Raw genomic sequence first — 24,562 nt, forward strand, 5'->3', positions numbered from 1 at the left:
AAAAAGTAAGAAAATAAACGGAGAAGATAAAGAACATGATAATAAGGAATGATGCATGAAATCATGAAATCATGGAAAAACTCTACTCAGATATTGTATCACAATATTTATGTATTATGAGCTGTGTATGAAATGAAAGTGCTACCGTGTACGATTACAAGATTGATAATGACCAAATGTAAGACGAAGATGATTTCGTCTCTCTTATCTGCCTTTTCTTTTACCACAATGCGAGTAGAACCTCTTGGAACACTTTCAGATGACCCAGATTTCGTTTCAATTGTCCTTGTCGTCTCAGCAGTAGCCTTTGTCAGAGGGTCCAGAGATATCGATCCTGCGACAACAAATGTAAAATAAATTTCTATACAAAAATTATTTGAGACGTTTATGATTGCATTTCTTAATCACACATTTTCTAGTCTCTTAGCTTTGATGGAAATGCCTAGTGGTTGAATTTTTACTCTCTATATATCGAGAACATCCTAAATTGCAGCAATTTAAGTGAAGTATGAAAGAAAATGCAGGGAAAGAAAAGTAGAGCAATATTAAACATATGGAAGGAACAACACAAAATTCTCCTGCGGCAGATGGATTAAGTTATCTTCTATTTAGCTAAGAGATGAGGTGTTCGATACATGCAAATTATAAAGTGAAGAAATAAAAAGATAGGGCGGCATACTGTCTTTGTCTCCCTCAGCGGCAATGCTAGTTCCAGCAGCCATGAGCATCGCCATTCCCATCATTACGACAAAGAAATAGGCATATTTTCTCTCTAATGCCATTTTCGTTAGGAAAAGCTCTGAAATGCTATCAACTTGTATAATGACAAATTCATACAGTTTTTTTGAGAGTTTAGTAGATTTCTCGTGAAGCTCTTACAGAGAATTTCTCCACGCCCCTTGCGATTAAACCCTAATGTGGATGGAGTGTGAAATAAAACAATTGCAGCTGCGCGCATGGAGATAAGCGAGGTAGTTGGGAGAAGAGTTAGAGCAGGACATTAATAGTGGGCGCATTGAACGATGCAACGAATTGAAGGCGAGAAGAACAAATACAGTTTTTGTTGAATTGGTTGAACAAAGAAGGGAGAAACAGTTGGAATGGATGTGAATGAAAAAGGACAGCTATAGGATGATTCCACAATAAAGTAGTGGAAAATCGACAATGCGGACCACAACGCTGATACTGGGCGATACTGGGCGCTTTGAACGAGGCAACTAACTTAAAGTTAGTATCTGTTGAATCAGTTGTAGAGGCTGTTGTTATGGTAAATTATGTGCATTAAGTAGCGATGAATCAAAGTTATAAAGATGAACAATTTAAGACAAGATCGTAAAACTAAAAGTTACAAGTCATTAGATAGATAGAACACTAGCCAACATTAGCAAACAAGATATAATTGTACGTGAAATATAATAATATTAATTTTATTTTTATTATTTTTTAATTTATCTTAAAGTAATAATAATAATAGCAATATAATTGGAGTGTTTCACTTATATGAATGTTTTTTCATGTTTCATTAAGGTTTGAATATCATGATGATGTTTAAAATTGGACCGCTTTGAATGAGGCAAGTAACTTTTTCTCATCATTTTTCAACTTTTAAGGAGCTAAAAGACTTATAGATAAGTTGGTATTTGTTGAGTCTAATGGGAAAGGCAACTCTCTCTACTATAAAAAATAAGAAGAACAATATTTATTATTTTTTATTATTTTATAAAGATTGTTTAATTGGTCTACCTAGATTTTAAATGAAATGAATTTGTATAAAGATTAAATTGCAATAGAAAATGGTAAGAATTTATTTTATTTTGAAATGAAAAAATTTACATTAATAAAATGTAACTACATCAAATTACAATATTGATATATTATAATAACTATATCTATTAATAAATTTAAAATAAAAATATTCAAAAAGATTCTTACAATACCATAACGCCATAAATAATATAAGAGAAAATACAAATAAGTATTTGACTATAGCTAAATATTAAAGAGAAGAGTAGGATTTAAGCACGAAAGACAACAAGGATGATTTCAGATGCACATGTGGAGATGAGCGAAGTAGTGGAAAATTGGGAATGAAGACTAAGACCCAGACCACGACAAGAACAATAATACTTGGAATGGAACGTGAGTACGAAGGCCATCGTTATGGTAAATTATGTGTATTGAACAACGTAGAACAAGTGAGTGGGTATTAAAGATAAAAATAAGTAAAGTAATTATTTTTATATTTAAGTTAAAGTGGGGTAGAATGTAATATTGAAAATTATATGTATTTATTTTGGATTGATTTTAATGTAACAATTATTTTTGCATCAAGAAATAGTACATTTCATAAATATAGCTTGATCATATTTCCATTTCTATCAAGACATACTAGCGTCTTTGGTTGTGGATTCCTCTATGTAGTTCTAATTCTCTTGCTTCATCCTTCTTATTTTTTAAAATTTTATTTTAATGTTTACTAAATAATAAATTATTAGCTCCTCCTTTGATCTAGTTAATCAAGAAAATTTCATTATTGAAAAATTAATTTGTTATGCAATAACTTGAGAAAGTTTTAATCCTAATGTGAATTGACTGAAAGTATTTTGACTAACACAACTTAACTATATTATAGTTTTTCTTCCTTCACACACTATAGCAAAATTATTTAGAGACATTATTATGGATAGAGTTACATCATGTAGATTAATCATGAAAATGGCTATTTGATTGGCCTAATCTATTTTGCATGGTTTGGTTTGTTATTAATATGATCTTCAAAGATTTGCAACTCTTAAAATACGGATGGGTATCCCAACATGGTTAAAGACGAATGCGAGTGGAGCGAAGTGGTGGGAGCATTCCTTGCATAGGAAATTTTAAACAAAAAATGGAAAGAGAGTTGCAAGGCTTCTTTAACAGATTGCTGATTTCTGACAGCTGTCACGGCGCCTCTCTTTCACTAGACAATTAGTCTAGTCAAGAGAGGCGGTGTTACACTGTCAAAACTAAGCTCTGTGGTAAGTCTAATTGTGTATGTTAAAATGCATTCATAAGAATGATGAGTCCCTGGGACACATCGGAGTCTCCATGTGCATGGTTTGGTGCGGGGAAGGAGAAAAAGGTAGTGAGTCTGGAATCGGATTCCAAACAGTTGAAAGGAAGCTTATCTCCTGCAATTGGAAGGCTTTCTGAGCTTAAAAAGCTTTCTTTTGCCAATAACTTGCTGGTTGGGAGGATCCCAAAAGAGTTTGCTTCTTGTCTGAAGTTGGAAGTTGTGGACCTGAGTGGAAACAAGCTTTCTGGACCAATTCGTTCTGAATTCGGCAATCTCAGGAGCCTCAAGGTATGGCATCTCTCTGATAACACTCTCTGGTGAGATTTCATTCCTTAGTTTCAGAACTAGAAGTAGTCCTGATGGCATATCAGAAAGTCCTTTTCGATGTCTTGAATATCTCAATTTGGTCAACAATCTTCTCACAGGTATGATTCCTTATCATATAGCCAGGATTTCGGCCTTAGAATCTATTTTTCTAAATGGCAATATGTTTGTAGGATCCATTCCTCAAAGTTTGGGTTCTTTATCATCTTTAGAAATCCTTAACCTGCACAACAATTTTCTCCATGTTAAGATCTCGCAAACGTTAGTCAACAATTCTAGCAAACTGCATTCCTTAGATGTGTCAGGAAATTTCCTAGTAGGAAGAATTTCTCCTTCCTTTGAAATACTACGAACTATGAGGTTTCTAAGTGTTGCTAACAACAATTTGGAAGGCCCTATTCCATGGGGACATTGGTTCAAGTATGGTGCTGACCCAAGTGCTTTCTCTGGTAATACCAGACTCTGTGGCCGGCCACTAAAAGCTTCTCCGAATAGTAAAACAGCAACCTCTGATTTGTCTTCTTCAGCGTCGTCATCATCTTCTTCTTCAAAGCTTTCGGCACATGATCAACTGGAGAAGCAACAATCACAAAGCCTTCTTTCAAGTGTTTTAAAGAGGTCAATTCCTGAATCTTCACTCTGAACTGCTGCAAAAACTTGGATTATGTTAGAAGGTTTTGGTAAGTTACCTCCATCTCTAGCACCAGCTCCAGCACCAAGTCATAATGAAAAAATGGTACACTAGCCCCAACACCAGCAAAGCATAAGAAGAAGAAGAAAAAGTTGTCAATTACAAAGTGGGTTTTGGGTGATTCATTGGGACTAATAACAGGAGCAATCTCTGCAGTTATGTGTTCATTTGTGTATAGAATGCTCTTGTGCTGTATCCGTGGAAGACCCAAGGATCAGGGTGCTAAGATTTACAGTTCCTTAATTAAAAAGGCTAAGGATTTAGCCTTCTTAAATACAGAGGATGGTTTCAGATCAGCAGAGCTCATAGGAAAATGGGGTTCTGGGGAAGTTTACAGGACACAGCCTCAATATGACACGGAAATTGCCATTAGGAAAATTGCTCAACCATCTCTCAATTCAACAGATATATCAGATGAAGACACTAAGCTTCTTCACAGAAGAAGGCGACAAATTCGTCCAGAATTGGATACTTCAGGCCATATAAGGCACACAAACCTTGTTACTCTTCTAGCCTATATTGGAAGGCCTGATTGCCATCCATTAATCTATGATTATATGAAAAATGGTAGTGACCATCGAGCCTTAGAAGAGGTTGGTGAAGGCACTCTATAATTAGCATGGCCTGTTCGTCATAAGATTGCCATGGGAATTGGTACAGGTCTACAGTATTTGCACTTCTACAGCACTCCAAAAATCATTCACCGTGATTTGAAACCTGGAAACATCCTCCTTGATGAGTACTTTGACGCCCATGTTGCAGATTTTGGCCTTGCAAAGGCCCTCCCTGAAACAGCCACACACGCTACTACCTCAAATGTAGCAGGAACAGTAGGGTACATTGCCCCTGAATATTACCAGACCTTAAAGTTTACAGACAAGTGTGATGTTCATAGTTTTTGGGTTGTTCTTGCTGTTTTGGTTATAGGTAAAATTCCATATGATGATTTGTTTCAAACAATCCCACAGGATAGTATTTAGAGATGGTTGAGAAATGTGATCAAAAACAGCATCTGGTGCCATACATCCACGATTCCACAGATTAGAGGACAGGGCTATGATGATGAAATCTTCCTTGTCATGAAGATTGCTTTCTTTTGCACTGATGATGACCCCAACAAGTGACCTAATACCAGAGACGTACTCACCATGCTTTCTTGTTTAGTATGACGAGGTCTATTAGTTAGACCACGTTCTAATTGTTGCATAGTAATTGTTGACTTAATGAATAGTGAAAAAATAATTGTTGTAGCTTTAAAGATGTCACTGTTCATCATGAGTATTCTTATGTGCATGTTCAAATGAATATCAAAAAAAAAAATAATAAAGAAAAATGAAAGTCCAAATCATTGCCATCTTCAACTAAATCATATTTTAAAGTGTTTTAAAAATAAAATTCTTATGAAAAAGATTTGGAAAAATAAATCATATAGAATAAAAGTGGAGATGAGGTAGACAAACACACTATTAATGTGACATCATGATAAATAAGAATTAAAATGTATTTATATTAGGGTAGACCAAAACAAGGTTAAGATTGTATATAAACATTTAAAATTATAACTCCCTATATCTATTTATTATTCATTGTTTCAAAAGGTAAGGGATTTTGGTTTCATTAATTATAATAATCATAATAAAAGAATTCAAATAAATAGTGTATGTTGTGGATAATTGTCGTGCTGACATTTCTAACAACAAACTCATTTACATAGATAATTATACCATTTAATACTATATGTTATATTTACTTAAAAGTAAAATGTTTTAACTTATTATAAGTCAATAATGCTTAATATAAAGACATGGATGATAGACATACATGCATATTTAATGATAATAAATGTAAGAGCTAGTCTTAAAACATACCAGTATAATTGATTATACTTAGAAAGAAGAATGATCAAATACCATTTACATATATCATTAAAAAATACTAAAAAAATTAAATCCAGAAAACAACACATTATTTTTATATAAATAAAAATTAAAATCAAATTCATCCCACTAAAATTTCCAACCCCACAAAACTCAGTCAATTTCCCTTTAAAAATTTAGATTTCCAAAGTATAAGAAAATGAAAGATAGCTTGAAGTAAAACTTATCAAGTTGAACCGTCTGGGATAAATTTAGCAAACATTGACTTCAAGTCAAAGCCGATTTCTGGCTTCCTTGCCTTAAATGCATTTCAAAATCAGGGAACAAGAATTTATAGCAGACCTTGGCATTTTGCATAAAATTGAAGAAATGGATTGTTTCAAAATAGCGAAAAAAAAAATGATGATATCCCAGAGTGCTTCTAAATCGAACGCCAAGTTACTATAACTTTGATGCAGAGAATAACCAGAGAATAACCAGAGAAGTGAGAAAGAGTAAAAAGAACAAGAAGAAGATCGCGTCTCTCAAAGCCGCCTGCTCAGTTATCGGCATCTCAGCTAATACAGTTTCAACACTATCCGACGGCCGTGATTTCCTTTCTGTTATTCTTGCCAAGTGGACATGAAATGGCGCCTGAGTAGTAGCTTGTGTCATAGAGAGCAGTGATTTCGATCCTGCGACCACACAAATTAAAATTTCCATATAAAAGAATATTTGAGGTCTATATTGAACAAATATTATTGGTGCATTTCCTTATCTTTCAGTTTCCATTCACTAGCTCTTATGATACCTGGTGGTTGCACTCTTGCAAAAGAATTTCAGAAAAAAGAAACAGATATTGACTAGGGTTAAATATTAAAGAAAAGAGCAGGCAAGACCTAAACCCCAAACACATTTTCTTGTGTTTTTTTCACATATATTGAGAGCATCCTAATTTTCAGCATTTTAAGGAAAGCACGAAAGAAACTACAGGGAAAGAAGAGTTGAACAACATAAAACTTGTGGTTGGTGCAACACAAAATTTTCCTTCGGCAAATACATTATGTGTTCGAAACTTGCAAAATATCAAGTGAAGAAATAAAAAATATTACGGCATACCTTCTGTGTCTTCTGCAGTAGCCATGCCAGTTCCAGCAAACATGATGATCGCCATTCCCATCATTACTGCAAAGAACCACTTATATTCTATCTTAAATGCCATTTTCGAAAGGAAAAGCTGTTAAATGCAGGCAACTTCTGACGAATGGATACAGTTTTCAGAGAGAATGTAGTAGATTTTACAGAAAGTCTTTTAAGGGAATTTCTGCCTGTCCCTTGCGATAAAACCCTAATATTTTATATCTTTTAGGATATTGCTGTCTTGCTTCGGATATAGTTTCCTTATACAGTTCTAAAAAATAATATTATTTTGGGAGAAGAATGTTGAAACGTTGAATCGTGAGTGAAATAAGGTAGATAAGATGAATGCAGATGCGAACGTAATGGAAAATTAGGAATGATGAATAAGACGCAGACCATGACATAGTATCAGGCGCATTGAACGATGCAACCAACTAAAGTGCAGAAGAATAAAATTTGTTTTAGTTGAACAATGAAAGGAGTAAGACAGTTAAGAACTCAAAGAACCACATTGGGCGCTCTGAACGAGGCAACCAAGAACTTCCCATCAATACTCCTCGTACATGGAGTTTAAAAGAACAAATCTAGTTTTACAGTTGAATTGGTTGGGGAGGGATAAAACAATTGGAATGGGGAGGCCATCTTTATGGTAAGTTAAAAAGGGATAAAAAGTTAAAACGTGGAAATCGGTTGGTAATTTTAATGTGGAAGTCTTAGATGAGATCGCTAACATATGCATTTCAGAAGAATTCCTGGACTCTAGCTATTATTGCTAAATTCATAGGTATATGGCTATCTATGGAAAGGATTAGGATATGGATAGAGTAAACATGGAAGAGCGTTAATTTGGAGTTAGATTTTTTTTTGGTGTTAGTTTTTTTATGGATAGTATTTTAGTTAGAATTTGAGAGATAATGTGTTTAAGGGTGGGTCTTGATTTATGAAAATTCAAATTTATATAATTTTTTTTAGTTCTTAAGTTTGGATTCTCATTAAGAATTGTGAAAATCTTTATATCAAATTAGAATGCTATTATCTTCAAATAATCATATTTATTAATAAAGTTAGAATTTGAAAGATTTAAAGAGAATTCTCATAATACCATCAATTCTAGAAATCATGCCAATTAAAGAACTAAACCAAACTCACATTCTTAGCATTAATAGGAATAAGAAATTTAATTTAATTTATGATAAACCAGCTATTGAAGATCCTTCTATTTATTGAAAGGCAAAGACCACAAAAATGATATGAATTCAAAATGACACATTGATCTTACAATCAAAGCCAGGTTTTTTTTGTTTCTTTGCCTTAAAATATTAGATTGTAAAATAGAGAGTATCAGAGTTTAAACACAAAATTTTAATGGAAGAGGGAAGGAATTTGATATTTACAAATGATAAAAATATAAAGATAATGATACAAATTTTAAAAATCAATTTACAAACTGTGAATTCTCTTATTTCAAATAAAAGCATAGCTTGAAAATAATCATTAGTAAAGTGATCTTTACATTTAAAAAAATAAAAATTAAAAAAAATTTAATTCTTTAAATGATACATGATATTTAATCAAAATTAAATTATACAATCTAATTCATAAATCAATTTAGATTATACAACTTAAATTGAAAAAAACATTACAAATAAAAATAAGATTTCAAATAAAATTTTATGAACTCGCTTTTAACTTCATAAACTACGAGAGGTGTTGGGAAACAGGTGGTTGCCTCTTCAAAACGCCCAATATTAACGTTGTGGCCGGCATTTTATTCATGGGCGCTGCTGCAGTCATCTTACACTTAAAATTGCAAACAAAATATTTGCAAATAGAATCGCAATGCTTCTTTGTGCCAGAATATATCCATATCGAATCGTAATGATGCTCGAATATTTCCAAATCAAATGGCAATGCTTCTTGTGCCACAATATTTCCAAATCAAATCGCAATGCTTCTGGTGCCTCAATATTTGCAAACCGATTTGCAATGAACAAAAGCAAATCACCCCTTTTGAGTTGGTCCAGTCAGCTCAACACGCACAATTTGTGTTTCATCCATGATCCGAATTGGCAAGAATTCAGAACCGTTTTTCATGATTTAGTGATGAATTTGCCCTATCAGGCATTACAAATGGTCCCAACATCTTCGCAGTGACAAAGGCGTTTTCTGATACATCATATTATAAGCCTCCTGCTGGGCACTGCATATCAATAACTTACAAACTACTTTGGTCTGTGCAGTAGAATTACAATGGAAAAATCGATTTCGCAGCATACAACATCGGCTTTCTCAATGGAGGAAGCGGTGAAGCAATGTGCGGTGATATATATGAAGATAAAAAGAGAATTTCATGAGGACTTTGTGGGATGGCCTTAGCTGGTCTCTACCCCATGAAATATTGAAGGAATCACCGAAGTGATCTTTCTTTAAACTATGATCCCTATTATGAATAAAATAGGTCATGATGTTTATAATATGTGTGCCAAACCAATAGCAGAAAATGGTTTTACTAAATGGATGTGATAACAGATTCAGCAATTTTTTAGTCTTAATCAACAGATCTCTAAAATGACTTTCATTATTTGTACCTCTTTAAATTAGAAAAATGGTCCGCCCGATTCACTCGTTATTATAGCTATAACATCAAAGCATTCTTTTAACCTAAGATAATTTTTTATTTTATTTTATTTTTATTTCTAACCCTCATTGACAAGCATTCTCTTCTGGTATTTTTATTTTGTTTCGATGTGAATGCAATCATCATTTTGACTTCTTATAATTGAATTTTAATGAGATGTTAGAATATCTATCAAATTTCATATGTAGTATGTTGGTTTAGTTAATGCGAAGAAACCTGCATGTTTTATATAATCTGTAAATGTTTTTTCTTTTTTTGGTCCTAATCATTAAATCTGCGAAAGTGAGTCGAAATATAGTTCTCCCTGCTATGATATCTGTGGTTTCTTTTCTGAATTATTTAAAAATAAAGTAGGAAGGAGCAATATAAGTAAAAGTGCCTCCTTGCATTATTTGCTCTGTTGAAAAGAAAGGATTAACCGCTAGTACATTTGTTGACTCTTTAGTTAGATACGATATACTGATGGGACACATTTTATCTCTCAGCTTAAAACAGTGGACAAATTGCGTATCTAGAGAGCATTCTCTGTTTATAAAAGAATATAGGGAAATAGTTTACAAGTCATTTCATAAAGAATTAATGTGTGTTACATCATTCTTGAATATGCATAAAGAATTAATGTGTGTTACATCATTCTTGAATATGCATGCAATGGTTTAGTAAGGTTCATCTAAAGGGATGCATTATGTTGTATGAACTTCTGTTTATATTTGCAAATTATGAGAAATTAAGCTATACTGTTTTGCAACCCTCAGGTTTTAGTTCCAACAAATTAAAATATTGATGGCAATAATAGAAATAAACAATGATTAAATATGAGTAAAATGTTGTGACAAAATTATCCCTAAGACTTTAATTTTTTCAGACCGAAATAGAATTGTATCAAACAATAAACATTTACTTTTAAGATAACAGTTGTATTCGGAGTGGAAAATGGAATTTTGTGTAGAGTACTCAAACAAAAGCGAAATTCAACAAATAAAGTTTGATACGAATTTTTAGACCCACCTTACTATGTCTTCTCATAGCCGTTGATTGGTTCGATTGGTTGGATAGAACTAGTACTGTTTATAGGCTTAAAGGTTCGTTGATTTTGCTTAAAATAAATGGCTCAGATCAGTTTAAGAGTATTTGAATTCCTTGTGATATGTGTTTGAAAATGAGAGAGTTCTTAGCGTAAGTGAAAAGAAAGTTACGGCATAATGTTGTTGCCATCACTAGCCATAGATCCGTCTTTAAAAGAACGGCTCAGATCTCATTCCACAAAAATTCAAAGTCAATTAGGGTAGTATCATTTTAGTTCTGGAAACATGGGTTAGAAGGGGTCAGTAATAATATTCAATGTGTGCAGTTGGTACGCTAATACTAAGTTCTGACAATTTAGCTTCAAGAGAATTAACGAGGTTTTGCAGATTTTTTTTTTCAGCCTCTACACGTTGTTTATGCACTCTTCTTTCCATCTTAATTTAATGCACTTACTACATTATTAGCATGTATCTTTGTATAGTGGTTGTCAAATAATCACTAGCATTTAATATAGTTATTAATATATACATTAACATTTATCTATAGATTTGTTCAATTTTGTATAATCTGTGTCTAATTATCACTGATTTTAAGCAAGAAAAGATATACTTTTTTAAAAAAATAATAAGAAATTTAATACTGCATAATCTAATATTATAAAACACACAACTTTTCTGTCATCTCACTATCAAACAAACAAAAAAAAATTCCCCATTTTCTTCAATGATGTTACTAAAGGTTTCTTCCTCTCACCACCTTCATATACCCTCACTCTTTTGTTTTTTTACATCTAGTAAATTCAACAATATCATCATATTTTTTTTGGATAAAGGGTATTAAGCCTGAATTATATATATAATTTTAATAATAAAATGTACATAAAGAAAGGAATTATGAATGCAAAACTTACAGAGCATTATGACACCATACAAAGCAAAAAAAAATTACAAAGAGCTTTTAAAATTTGGGAGAATCTTCTCCCCGTCCTTCATTATCCTTTCTTACCCCTACAATATCATTTCCTTTTGACTAAATATCTGCTACCACACCTTAGTTTTCTATAGACACAGCCTTCTTATCTGCTTTCACATATTGTATTGCAATTTTGAGTAATAAGCCATAATTTTGTAACACATGAAATCAAGTGGAGAGAAAGATAGAACCACCTGTGAAGGATAAATGTTGCGGGGTTCCAACGATAGTGATAATGGCCCTCTCAACTTTTGAACAGGCCCATTTAAAAGTTTGCTTGAGATGATCTGTTAGGATTTAGAAATGAATTAGAAGAGCAAAAACAGAACAATGAATTCACAGACAAAGACAAAATGAGATACAAAATATATCATGGTTTGGTAGATTGTCTACGTCCACACTTAAAGCAGGGGAATCAATGTATTAATAACCAATCTAGTTTGTACATACACAACTGCAAACAGCTTCAGAATACCTCTCACAAAGTGATATTCAAACAACTCTTAAAGAGCTTTACAAATAGAAGATGAAGAGCCAAGATTTTTGCGGCAAAATGGAAGGAGTCCATTGGACTTCACTTCCAACAATCTCCCACTTGAAGGCCAATGAACTGCTGCAACAAGTAGATTCCCCCACTCAGTCCTATATTGGAAAGGCCGAGAGAAGCTTGGAAGAATTCGAACTTCTCCCACTTAACAACTTTAGTGAGCACATCAGGTGGATTCTTTTCGGTGTGAATTTTATCTACATGAAACTTGCCTTCTTTGACCATGTGATGAACATAATGACTGCGAACATCAACATGTTTGGACCGAGGCTGAGATGTCTAATGCTTAGTCATAAAGATTGCACTGCTATTATCACAAAACAAAGAAAAATATTATTGCTTCAAACCCAACTCGTTAAACAAGAGTTGCAACCATACCATCTCCTTGGCTCCTTCAGAAAGAGCTATGTATTCAACCTCTAAAGTTGATTGCCAACTGTATACATTGTAATTTAGAAGCCCAACTAATCACTGCCCCAACAAATGTGAAAGCATAACCTAAAGTAGACTTCCTTTTTCTAAGTCTCTGGCAAAACTAGAAGTACCCTTGAGATACCGCAAAATATACTTGACCACCTCCCAATCTGATTTGCCCAGATTAGACATAAATCTTCTAACCACTCCCATAGCATGAGCAATATCTGGACGAGAAGACACTATAGTGTACATAAGACTTCCAACTGTAGATTTGTATGGAATTTTGTCCGTAAACTCCTTATCTTCTTGTGTTTGTGGACATAATTGAGAAGAGAACTGAAAATGAGAGGCTAAGGGGACGCATACAGACTTAGCATCCACCATACCAAATCTGTCTAATACTTTTTTAATGTAACCTTCTTGAGATAGTTTAAGTTCTTTCTTTTTCCTATCTCAAAAAATAATCATCCGAAGAATTTTCTTTGCTGCCCCTAAATCTTTCATGGAAAACTCGTTAGCTAAGTGAGTTTTAAGCTCACAAACAATCTTCATGCTTGTGTCGGCTACTAGTATATCATCCACATAAAGAATAAGTATGACAAATTCGCCATTGGGAAAATTTTCAAAATAGATACAAGGATCAGAATCACAACGAATAAACTTGTGATCAATCATAAACTTGTCAAATTTGAGATACCACTGTCGTGGGGCTTCCTTAAGCCCATACAAAATCCGTTTCAATCTGTAATAGTGATGTTCCTGACCCTTTTTAATAAATCCTTCAAGATGATGCATAAACAACTCCTCATTAAGGTCGCCATGGAGATATGTCATCTTCACATCTAGTTGTTCAAGCTCAAGATCCCAGGTTGCAACTAATCCCAATACTGCTCGGATGATAGTCATTTTGACTACTGGTGAGAAAATTTCTTTAAAATTGAGGTCTTACTGCTGAGTGTATCCCTTGACAACTAGTCTTGCTCAAAATATTTTCCGACCACCAGCTTCATCTTTCAATTTATACACCCACTTATTTCATAATGCCTTTCTTTGAGGCAGAAGTGGCACCAAATCTCATGTCTGATTTTGCAATAGTGCGTTCATTTCTTCACACATTGCAGCATACCAGTTATTATAATCTGCAATTTTACAAGCTTCTTTATATGTTGCAGGCTCTGTTTGATCATAGATTAACAAAGTAGGCTCAAATTCTTCACAAAATAATAAGTTAGAGTCAAAGAACTTTATAGGAGGTCACCTCTGTCTGGTAGATTTTTGCAATTGACTCTCTATTGGAGTAGTGGAATCATTCACTTCATTTGTGCTCTGTTTATGCAAATCAATGTTGCTTACATTTAATGTTTGATGCCCACGGTGGATTTTACTATCTACGGGGTGATCAAAGACGTGTGGATTCTTGTCCACATTGTGTGAAGGCGGGTCATAGGAGAAGCGAACCGTGGAAGCATCCTCCATGACCAATGTGTGTCATGGGTGCTGGGAGCAGAGACCACATGAATGGTCTTCCACGAGACCGCCACCGATGACAAGTAAGACTTGTAGTGGCAATTAACTCGTGGTCTGAGTTTGTGAACCCAGGAGGGAGTGAGGTGGTGAGCCCATGAGTGTGGAGTGGAGGCTTGTGTGGTGTGAGATGACAGTGCCATGAGATAATTTGTGGTACTATGTAGACCATGACACAACCATGTTGAAAACACCTTCTTCAATAGTCTTCTTGCAAGCCCATGTTGGCTGTGATATGTTATCCGATTCCCCTATTCCACGGTGTGCTATTTAAAATGGCAGTGAGCAGTCATGATAAATGCTTTCTTCTTCATCATTCTCAGTTTGAGAATTATATTCAACCATGGTAGATGACATAGGGGCTCTCACTGGATGAGAGATCTGAGGCAGAGTACTGGTAGATATAAAATAATTTTGAAATAGAGTTAGAGGAACATACTCTTTAACTGGCTTATTTGAACCTTGCAGCGCAGGGAAGGAAGTCTCATGAAAAATTACATCCCTGTTGCGAACAATTTTTCTATGAACCGGATCCACAACCTGAAACCAAATTGCTCTTCGCCATACCCAACGAAAATACACTTATGTGACTTGGGATCCAGTTTGGTTGATTTCTCCTTGGGTATATGCGAGAAGGATTCACATCCAAACACATGAAGATGCGAGTATGAAATCCTCTTCCCTTGCCATTCCTCTTCCGGAATACCAAAGTCTAATTTAGATGAGGGACTTCAGTTGATCAAATATACTGCTATGTTACAAGCCTTTGCCCAAAATTCCTTGCCTAGACCTGCATTTGATAACATACATCTTGCCTTTTCAAGAATTGTCCTATTCATCCTCTTGGTTGCAACGTTTTCTTGAGGAGTGAAAGGAACAACCTTAATTCTTCTAATCCCATTATTAGCACAAAAACCATCAAATTCATGTGAACAAAATTCTCCACCATTATCTGTTTGTAGACACTTACTCTTATTCCCAATCTGATTTTCAACTAAAGCCTTGAAAATTTTAAATTTTAAAAAAACTTCAGATTTCTTACAGAGCATATAAATCCATACTTTCCTTGTACAATCGTCAAGAAAGGTGACAAAATAGTTAACTCCTCCAATGGAGGTTACCTCGGTAGGCCCAATAACATCCGAGTATACAATCTCCAGTAGTGTTGTCTTTGTATCACACCCACCTTTCAAAAAACTAACTTGCTTTTATTTGCCATAAAGACAAGTTCACAAAAGGCCAAGTCGACAAGTTTGAGGCCAGGAAATTGATTTATTGTGTTCATAACATGGAGCCCTTTCTTGCTAATATGCCCAGGCCTTTTATGCCAATGATCTACTTTGTTGTCCTCAATCACCATTGCAATTCCCACTTCACCATTAGTCTTAAATATATATAGACTACCCAATTTATTGCCATTTGCAATCAGCATGGTACCATGAGTTACCTTCCAATTATCTCAAAGAAAATTTACATTAAGACCTTGATCAAAGAGTTGTCCAATGGATATCAAATTCTCCTTCAATTGTGGAACATGGCAAACATCTTTGAGCAGCCATGTTTTACCACCTTCTAATGGTAGAAACACATCACCCTTGCCTATAATTTCACAAGCTTTGTTCTCTCCTAAGAAAACATTTCCAAAGTGACCTTCTTTGTAGTTAATGAATGCTTCAAGACATGAGGTAGCATGATGGGAGGCACTAGAATCAAGTACCCATGAATCAAAGGAAGTGTTGGTTGTTGAAAGGATTAGTACACTATCATCTTTCTCATAGATTGTATTTTCTTCGCTGTCCTGCACCTTCTCTTGTGCCCTTTTGTAGTTTCTACAATCCTTCTTTACATGACTAGCTTTGCCACAAAACCAACAATCACCATTTCTGTTTCTAGACTTCGATCTCCTTGCTGATTTTGAACAGATATGATAATTATTTCTGCCTTTATTATGGCTCCTACCTCTATTTTTGGTGATTTCCACAATTAAGGCTTCACCGGATGAAGGTTCTTCATTCTTTCTTCTCAAATCCTCGCTGAGAAGAGTAGCTGCTACATCATTAAAAACTAACTTATTTTTACCGGATATTGATGTGCTAACTGCCGTTACAATGCTATCCCAGCTACTTAACAATGAGCATAATAAAAGAATAGCCTTGCTCTCATCATCTTGTGTCATCCCCAAAGAAGTTGCTTGACTAATCAATGTATTAAATTCATTGATGTGATTTGCAATAGCACAACCTTCCTTCATCTTAATCTTGTACAAGCACTACATGATAAACACTTTATTGGCAGCCCACGCCATTTCATACATGGCTGTGAGTTTATCCCATACATTTTTCATTGTTGCTTCACCCATGACATTGAAGAGGACATTGTTGGACAGGGAGAGAAATATTGTCGCTCTTTCCTTCTTATCTAATTTTTTCCATTCTTCATCAGCCATCGTAGTTGGCTTCTTTGCTTTCCCTTCAAGCGCAAGTGAAAGGTCTTTCTTTATCAGCAAGGACTCCATCTGCACCTTCCATAGCCCGAAGTTCTAACCAGAGAACTTCTCTATCTTCGCTTCTTCCATGATTCCTGAATTTTAACCATTGAAATCTTAACAATGATCTAACCTCGCTCTGATACCAATTGTTAGGATTTAGAAATGAATTAGAAGAGCAGAAGCAGAACAATGAATTCACAGACAAAGACAAATGAGACACATGATATATCGTGGTTCGGCAGATTACCTACGTCCACACTTAAAGCAGGGGAATCAATGTATTAATAACAAATCTAGTTTGTACATACATAGCTGCAAGCAGCTTCAGAATGCCTCTCACAAAATGATATTCAAACAACTCTTAAAGAGCTTTACAAACAGAAGATGAAGAGCCAAGAGTTTTGGCAGCAAAATGGAAGGAGTCTGTTGGACTTCACTTCCAACATGATCCCCAGTGAATGGACCAGACGTGGGGAATTCTCATTATTTGAACGGGATAAAAATTCTTCTGTTGAGTGACTTGTATTCCATGATGACCCCTTGAACTATAAATTCAGAATTAAATTAAAAATAAAAGTTGTTTGGTGAAGAAATAAACATGAGACCCTCCATTCTTATAGCCAAGCCAAAAACTTCAAACAAGCTTCAACAGGCAAAAACAAACCATATTAATTAACTTACACATGTCAAATAAAATTCAAAATATTTGAATATATTGGGAAATCCATCAAGGCTCCACCATATAAATTCATGATGATTCTAACTCATTGAAGGACACAACTTGAATAAATTACGAGCAGTTTGTGAAAACAAGCATACCTAGATGTTGATTTGACAATATTCCTTAGGGCCCAAAAAGAAGTGTTGCCAACAAAAAGAGAAATGAAACCATTCATTGCAACTGAGAAGGGTAGTTAATGATTTAACCAAACATGTTAGGAAATAAACACTTAGGCCGTATCATGTTGTATAATCACTACAAGATCTGTATTTGCTCTTGCATCTTCCTTAATATAATTTCTGCATTGTCTAATTGACATCCTTTATTCGCCAACCCATCCGCGAACTTTTTGGCTTCCATGAAACAATGATTAATTTGATATTGGTCAAGATAATGGAGGAAACTCCAAGCCTCCTACAATATGTATTTGGTTTTCTAGTTCAGAGCTTGGAACTTCTTGAATGCAGATATAATGTTCATGGAGTCTCCTTCTAGGATTAGGTTTCTGATATTAAGCTTACTTTCCATTCTAAGATCAAACACGTGTTCTCTAGATTCTACCATATTATTAGTTCAATCTAGATTTCTTGTTTACCATGCTTTCAAAATGACACCCTTATGATCTCTCAAAACATATCCAACTCTCAAAATCCCGAGATTCCCTTTTGTTGGTCAATGAAAATTTAATTTGTAGTGTCTAATATTTGAGGTTTTTCATTGAATTTATTTTCTATTAACTTTCATCCTTACATTATTAATTAGGCTTCCCTTGAATGGTAGCTTTACACATTTCCATTCCTTAAGAACATTATCCCTTCAAGATGTGAAACAAGAGTCCAACCTTTTAATTCACATGAATCAGACATTTTGTGTTTAATTGTATAAGCTTTTACCACTTCTAAAATTTAATTCTCAATCTTATAAGGAACAACCTCAACCTTATTCCTTTCATTTTTGAAAATTTTCTCATTCCTTTTCCACCAAATATTCTAGATCAAAATAGTATGAGCAACCTCCCAAAGGACTACAAAAAATGATTCTTTGTACAATTTGGATCGAGATTCAAAGAACATTAAAATATTGGAGTGAAGGGGGTAGACCAACTCAATTTATTGAGTAGCCACAACCAACATTCATATGTAAAAGCATGATTGAGAAGAAGATGATCCTTTGTTTCTTCATCCTTGTCACACAAAACACAATTGAACACTAGAGTAATATAATGCCATCATATTGTATTTTGAAAAGGTGTGGTTAAATAATATATGGTTAGTTTTTCCATTACTAAAGAAATTATTTGGATAAATGATGCTAAAAATATAAAATGAGCATACAAAACATGTGTAGAAAAATCTTATCATTTCAAACATGCACTTCACATTGTTCAAGGAGGGGATTTTTAAACAATTGTGAAAAACCCTTTGAAAATAAAAAATGCCATTCTACAATAGCTTATAAGCATACAAAATGGTACTTTTACATAATTCAAAAAAACCATTTGAAAATAATAATTAAAAAACTCTTTTTTATAGCCCCTCTATTTCTCAAACTACTTACCCTCTCCATACTTCCTAGCTACAACAACAAGCTAGAAAATATACTTAGGTAGATATATATACCTATCTTTTGTAGAGTTGGTGAAATGCCCACAAAATAGATCAAATATGCACCTCAAAAATGAAAATGTGAGTTTGGGCACCCATAAATTGAACCAAATTATGCCTCTATAATGCTAAAAATAAACCATCAGGTCCTCTAAAATAGGAATTTAAAAATATTTCAAAACTATTACTAAAAATAATATTGCTAGGTCCTCTAAGATTTTGCATCTTTTTCATATCTCTCCATAAAATTGGACAGAAATAGTAAAGGGCTATAATAAAATCCCATTTAAAGAGCATGTAGGGAGGTATCATGGCTACTCTTTATCTCATGCATATGTCTACAACATGGTATGAGTCGCCCCTTTGGTGGGAAAATGAAACTATTGTCAAACACAAAATATATAAAATGCAAATGACAAAATGACAAATTGGGTCCACTTTTTGTATGTTTTATGTTTTTTTATAAAAAAACTAGCATATGAACTCATGAGTTGTGATGTTATAATGGAAAGAGGAGACATTCATCTCTTTAGTTGGCTATATAATCTATCATCATTATGTCACTGTATATGGTATGAGATCTTGTATATGACATGATGTTTTATGATGCATCAACATGCCATTTTATTGGGAGAATTATCCTACATAGGATTTTTCCATTTGGTAAATATCATCCATAATAATCTAGTTATTTCTTTCTATAAATTTTGGTTCCCTATTTTTATTTGGACAAAAGTTTAACATGATTGAATTTGTCTAGTTTCTAATCTCTTGTTAAAAAAATTCATATGGTTTTGTTATTCCTTTAAAAATGATAGTTATCATTTAGAACAATTTACTATTGACTAAAAATTATAATTGTTTCATTTTTAATTAGTATAAAACTAGAACTACTTTGGAAGACTTTTAAATGATTATGTGTTTTTTATTTTTGAAGAAAATTTTATTTTATAAAAAGCATTTTGGTAATAGAACTTACTGAAAAGATTAAAATGAGTGGAGAAAACAAAAACAAAAATAGAATAAAGAAATAACAAGAGACAACACATGATTTATAGTGGTTTGGACATTTGCCTACATCCACTCTCAAGCAGGGAATTATCATATATTAACCATATCCAATTACATATAGTACATAGATTACACACATATTTATACATTCATACAAAGGTATAAATTGAAGAGTTGAGGGAGCCAAGGGTCATGTGAACATTGGGCTTCACATCCCAACAATCTGCCCTGTGAAGACCAACTGGCACAACCTTGCACTATGACATCCCTGCTTTCATTTCAAAACTCAAATTACAACTAGCCCACAAGACTTTAACTTTGCGAACTCTTATTTGCATACACTATGGATACACCTTCTCCAAATCAAATTAGACTCCTCAAAATCTAACAGCTGAACATCTTATCTTACAACTTTCTCATACACAAATGCACCCATATATTCATAATCGAAAACACCACTATCTATAGATGCAAAATACCCTCCATCAATGTCTCCTTCTCTCGTGCTCCCCCATAAAGGATCACCATTACCAGAGTCTAATACCCAAACATAAGACTCAGACCCATTTAAGAATGAAATGATGACATGATTTCCATCAATTAACCCCTCACTAGATGACACTACCATAGGTGGCACACAAATTCCTGCCACATTCACAGGATTCAAAGCTACGGTGGCCACAAATCTAGTGTCAAGAGCTGTCATCACATGAGGACCGAGTTTGTCTGCCATTAAATGATGCGAAATAATTCCCTCCTTGAACTACTCACACAACACCAACTGCAAGGGTGTTACAATCATATCTTTATGCACCATCACAACCAAACCAATCCAAGTCAAAATGACACCCTCCCACCTAACCTTTGTGCCACTACATCCACAATGCTTTTGTAATTCCACCTCAGCATTCTCACCACCATCACACACATAGGGTGTTCCAAAGGGTTCGATGCTCCATGTAGCCCCGAAGGATGTACGAAGTGACCTAGAATACCACCAAGATTGGCATGCATTGCAAGGCCAGACAGAGTCCAGGCACCCAGCCCATGATGCCTAGATAAACCTATAGAGGGTGTTATCCTCTATCCTTCCACATTCCTAGCCAATGTAGACTTCTCGCCTTCTTGTTGGTAAAAAAAATGTAAAAATACTTGCAGGACAATTGTAAGCAACTTGAGTAATAACCTCTTCTTCCAAACTTATTTCTCCCCTTTGAAATTCCTCTTCCCAATTTCGCAAGCCTAAGGCACCACAGTTCCTCCAACCAAGAGAAATCATCATTCATTCGAACCTCATTGGACATCTCCTCGCACTTCATCTTAACATGCTTGTGGTTACCGAGATTCTTCTTGGCCACCTTGAGAGCCCTCTTGTCCTTCCCCATCTTCAGAAACTCTATTATTCTCTTCTCGTATGGGGTGAAACCTGCTACTTCCTGGATTGATTTTCTCACAAAATATGTCCTCTTGGTTCACTTCCCTTTGTTGGCGGAGGGTTGGGGTGCGAACTCCTGCCTGGTTACAACATGTCCTCTATTTGTTCCCATGAACAAGCCACTCTTTTCCTGCAGAGGCACCATTACTACTCTGCAAACACTACAACCAATAGTGACATTTGAAAAGGATTGACTCTTGATCTCTCTCGACTCTTTGATGGGAATTAAAATATCCACAATCTCTACCATGTTTAAGATATTCAAGGGGGTATCGATTTATGTTCATATCCTCTTATGGGCTTGTTCATCAATGCCCATGGCTTGATTTCCCCTTAGCAGGCTCTGCAACCTCTTCAATTGCCATGACTGTTTGTCTCCATAAAGGGTCTCACAAATCATTTCCTGACCAACATAGTGGCCATCCAACTTCGTTGTTTTGATCACTTTGCGTTTATTCAACCGTGGTGATTCATTACACAACCATCCTTTGGACACCTCACCGAGCTCTAGCACCATTCTCATTGCCAAAACATTTCTCACACTTGTGGTATGGAATGGCCTCTCCAGAGAAACTTGACACAACACCATGCCATCTACAAAGCCCTTTGAAGCCTCAATTACTTCTGAGCTCCGTTGCTCTACTCCCTCACTCCAATCTACATCCTCCATCTCACCTCAAGAGGCAAAATCAATAGCAGATTTAGTTTGGGTCTCCGATGACATACACTCCTCTTCTTCAGCCGAATTTTTCTCATTTTTCCAGCCATCCCACCAATGTACGTGATGTATTTTTTTAAACTTTTGCTTGCACAATCTTACCCTCCACCAAGTCTAAATTTCCAAGAAATTATTTGATGATTGAATCAGTGTCTTCATCTTTTGGTTGCCTTTCAGCCCTCTTGAAAGACCAATAATTTCTTTTGACATGCCCTCGCTTGCCACAATACCAACAACTAGTTTTTCTAACTTCAAACTTCTGCATCTTATCAAGAATTTTCAATCATCTATCTATCTACCTTTCCATCTCTTCTTAATCGCTCACCAAGCTCTGATGCCAATTGAATCGATTAAAATGAGTAGAGAAAATGAAAACAAAAATAGAATAAATAAATAACAAGAGACAACACATGATTTATAGTGGTTCGACAATTTTCCTACGTCCATTCTCAAGAAGGGAATTTTCATATATTAACCATATTCGATTACATACAATACATAGACTACACACATATTTATACATTCATACAAAGGCATAAATCGAAGAGTTGAGGGAGCCAAAAGGTCATGTGACCATTGGGCTTCACATTCCAACACTTACAAGTGCTAAGAATTTTGGCTAGTAGCAAAATAAAGAATAATCTTTTAAAATGATATTAATTTTACTTCATAAGTATTGTTCTTTCTATTAGCTATCAATTTTTCATTTTTTATGAAAGCATCTACATAATAACATGTCTTTAGTCTATACACATATCATATTACACAAATAATTAGAAAACCTCATTTCACAATGTCCATTTTGTTGTTAAGCTCTATTCTTTAATATAATTCATCTCATTTATCTATTTTATGAGCTCAAAATAATTTTCTTATATGTTTTTATCATTTGTGGATGTTAAATTCCTTCTTTCTTCTATTAAAATGTTTAGTCAAAACTCTAATGTTCTCTCCTTAACAATTTAATGCATTAAGGAAAGGAAGCTATTAAAAGTAGCTTTGACTGTAATTTGATGTTGGCGAAATTTATCTAAGGCATATCATCTCAACATAATAAGTTCACTTAGAAAAAAACATCATTTTAATGTAGTAGAAAATTTAAATTTTTGAATGAAAACTGATTGAGTTTTATGGGGTTATAAGTTTTGGCCTTTAATTAAATTGTAGTTTCTACTCTATGAAGATAGACAAGTTTTCATTTGGATATCAATACTTAGCTTTAATAAAGGTGTGTGTATAATTTTGTATCAATAATAATAATTTATTACAAAGATGAATAATATTCTTAAATTTAATTATTAATATTATATTTCTAATTGAATGAATTTGGTTTCAATTTTATTTACAAAAAATCAATCTAACAATCTTTTATTGAATATTTTAATGATATTTGAGCATTCTTAGTATGTTTTAGTATTATTTATTTCTCTTATAATGTATTTATATTAAATATACTTATATGTTCATTACACATATCTTTATTTTAGACATGATTGATTTTAAAAAAAATATTAAACTATCAATTATTATTAAATAATTATATTATATTCATATTAATGTAAGATATATTATTAATAAAACAACCTTACAATTCAAATATTACTTTATTAGCATTAAATATTTAAAAATTGAAAAATATGATAAAAACAAAATAATTATGATAATAAGTGGAACCAAAATCCCTTACCTTTTCCAACAATGAATAGGCCACAGAGTTCATAATGCATTTTAAGCTATAATTCTTTAAATGGTTAGGTGTAGCTTCTAAGCTTATTTTGGCCCACCAGAATATAAGTATATTAAAATTGTGATGCATGAGATGATTTCATAGTGATAGTGCTTTTGGTGCTTTTGTGGCTTAATGTTTCCTCTTATAGCTTATTTTTAGTCCTGTTATATTGTTTTGTTTTGAATATTTTTTCTTGTTCTTTCTTTATTAGCATTTTGAGTTTGTAATAATGGTTTTAATAATAAGAAGAAGAATAAAAATTTCAAACTATTATGTCTATTTATGTCCCTGTCCTGTTATTTATTCTTTTTTAATGTTTATTTGGTAGTGTATATCTTATTTGTCATTTTGGGCCATGTGTAACCTCTCCTTCTTCTCTTCTTTTCCTTCATCTTTTTATTGGGTCTGCAACAGTCTATCATTCTATCATTCTAATCTTTGAGCTCTCTGTCATTCTGTTGATGGTTTACAGATTGTGATCCGAAACATCTATGCAAAAATTACAAACACAATCGAATTCAGAAAGAAAAACAAGAAACTACTAATGCTTTTAACTACGTAAACTTTAAGGAATGATGACAAATGACTGGTTCAAAACGCCCAATATTAACATTGTGATCTCCATTTTATTCATGGTCATCTCCATTTTATTCATGGGCACTGCTG

The 24,562-nt window shown here is 33.9% G+C and overlaps 2 protein-coding genes and 1 long non-coding RNA gene across 8 annotated transcripts; 1 reads left to right on the forward strand and 2 right to left on the reverse strand.

The window, feature by feature from the left end:
• Positions 1-93: 93 nt before the first annotated feature.
• Positions 94-8,999, reverse strand: LOC131059696 (uncharacterized). Of its 5 annotated transcripts, none has more exons than XM_059209351.1 (3): positions 7,046-8,048; positions 6,425-6,621; positions 94-334 (listed from the first exon to the last, which is right to left on the reverse strand). In XM_059209351.1, exons 1-3 carry the CDS (start codon positions 7,146-7,148, stop codon positions 311-313), a joined length of 324 nt encoding a protein of 107 aa, XP_059065334.1. In that variant the 5' UTR covers positions 7,149-8,048; the 3' UTR covers positions 94-310. The 5 variants fall into 5 exon arrangements, with proteins under 5 accessions (XP_059065334.1, XP_059065333.1, XP_059065332.1 ...); XM_059209352.1 differs by lacking the exon at positions 94-334 and adding an exon at positions 8,796-8,999 and having other exon boundaries at positions 6,159-6,621; positions 7,046-7,111; XM_059209350.1 differs by lacking the exon at positions 6,425-6,621 and having other exon boundaries at positions 7,046-8,075.
• Positions 1,955-5,687, forward strand: LOC131059666 (probable LRR receptor-like serine/threonine-protein kinase At1g63430). 2 transcript variants are annotated; one of them, XM_057992686.2, is made up of 2 exons: positions 1,955-3,343; positions 4,227-5,687. In XM_057992686.2, exons 1-2 carry the CDS (start codon positions 3,056-3,058, stop codon positions 4,311-4,313), a joined length of 375 nt encoding a protein of 124 aa, XP_057848669.2. In that variant the 5' UTR covers positions 1,955-3,055; the 3' UTR covers positions 4,314-5,687. The 2 variants fall into 2 exon arrangements, with proteins under 2 accessions (XP_057848669.2, XP_057848670.2); XM_057992687.2 differs by having other exon boundaries at positions 3,839-5,685.
• Positions 2,840-3,898, reverse strand: LOC131059667 (uncharacterized). Its single transcript, XR_009110215.2, has 2 exons — positions 3,813-3,898; positions 2,840-3,602 (listed from the first exon to the last, which is right to left on the reverse strand). It is a non-coding gene; the product is annotated as an uncharacterized LOC131059667 (long non-coding RNA).
• Positions 9,000-24,562: the final 15,563 nt, after the last annotated feature.

Source organism: Cryptomeria japonica, chromosome 7 (genome assembly GCF_030272615.1).
Source record: "Cryptomeria japonica chromosome 7, Sugi_1.0, whole genome shotgun sequence".
Lineage (NCBI taxonomy): Eukaryota > Viridiplantae > Streptophyta > Pinopsida > Cupressales > Cupressaceae > Cryptomeria > Cryptomeria japonica.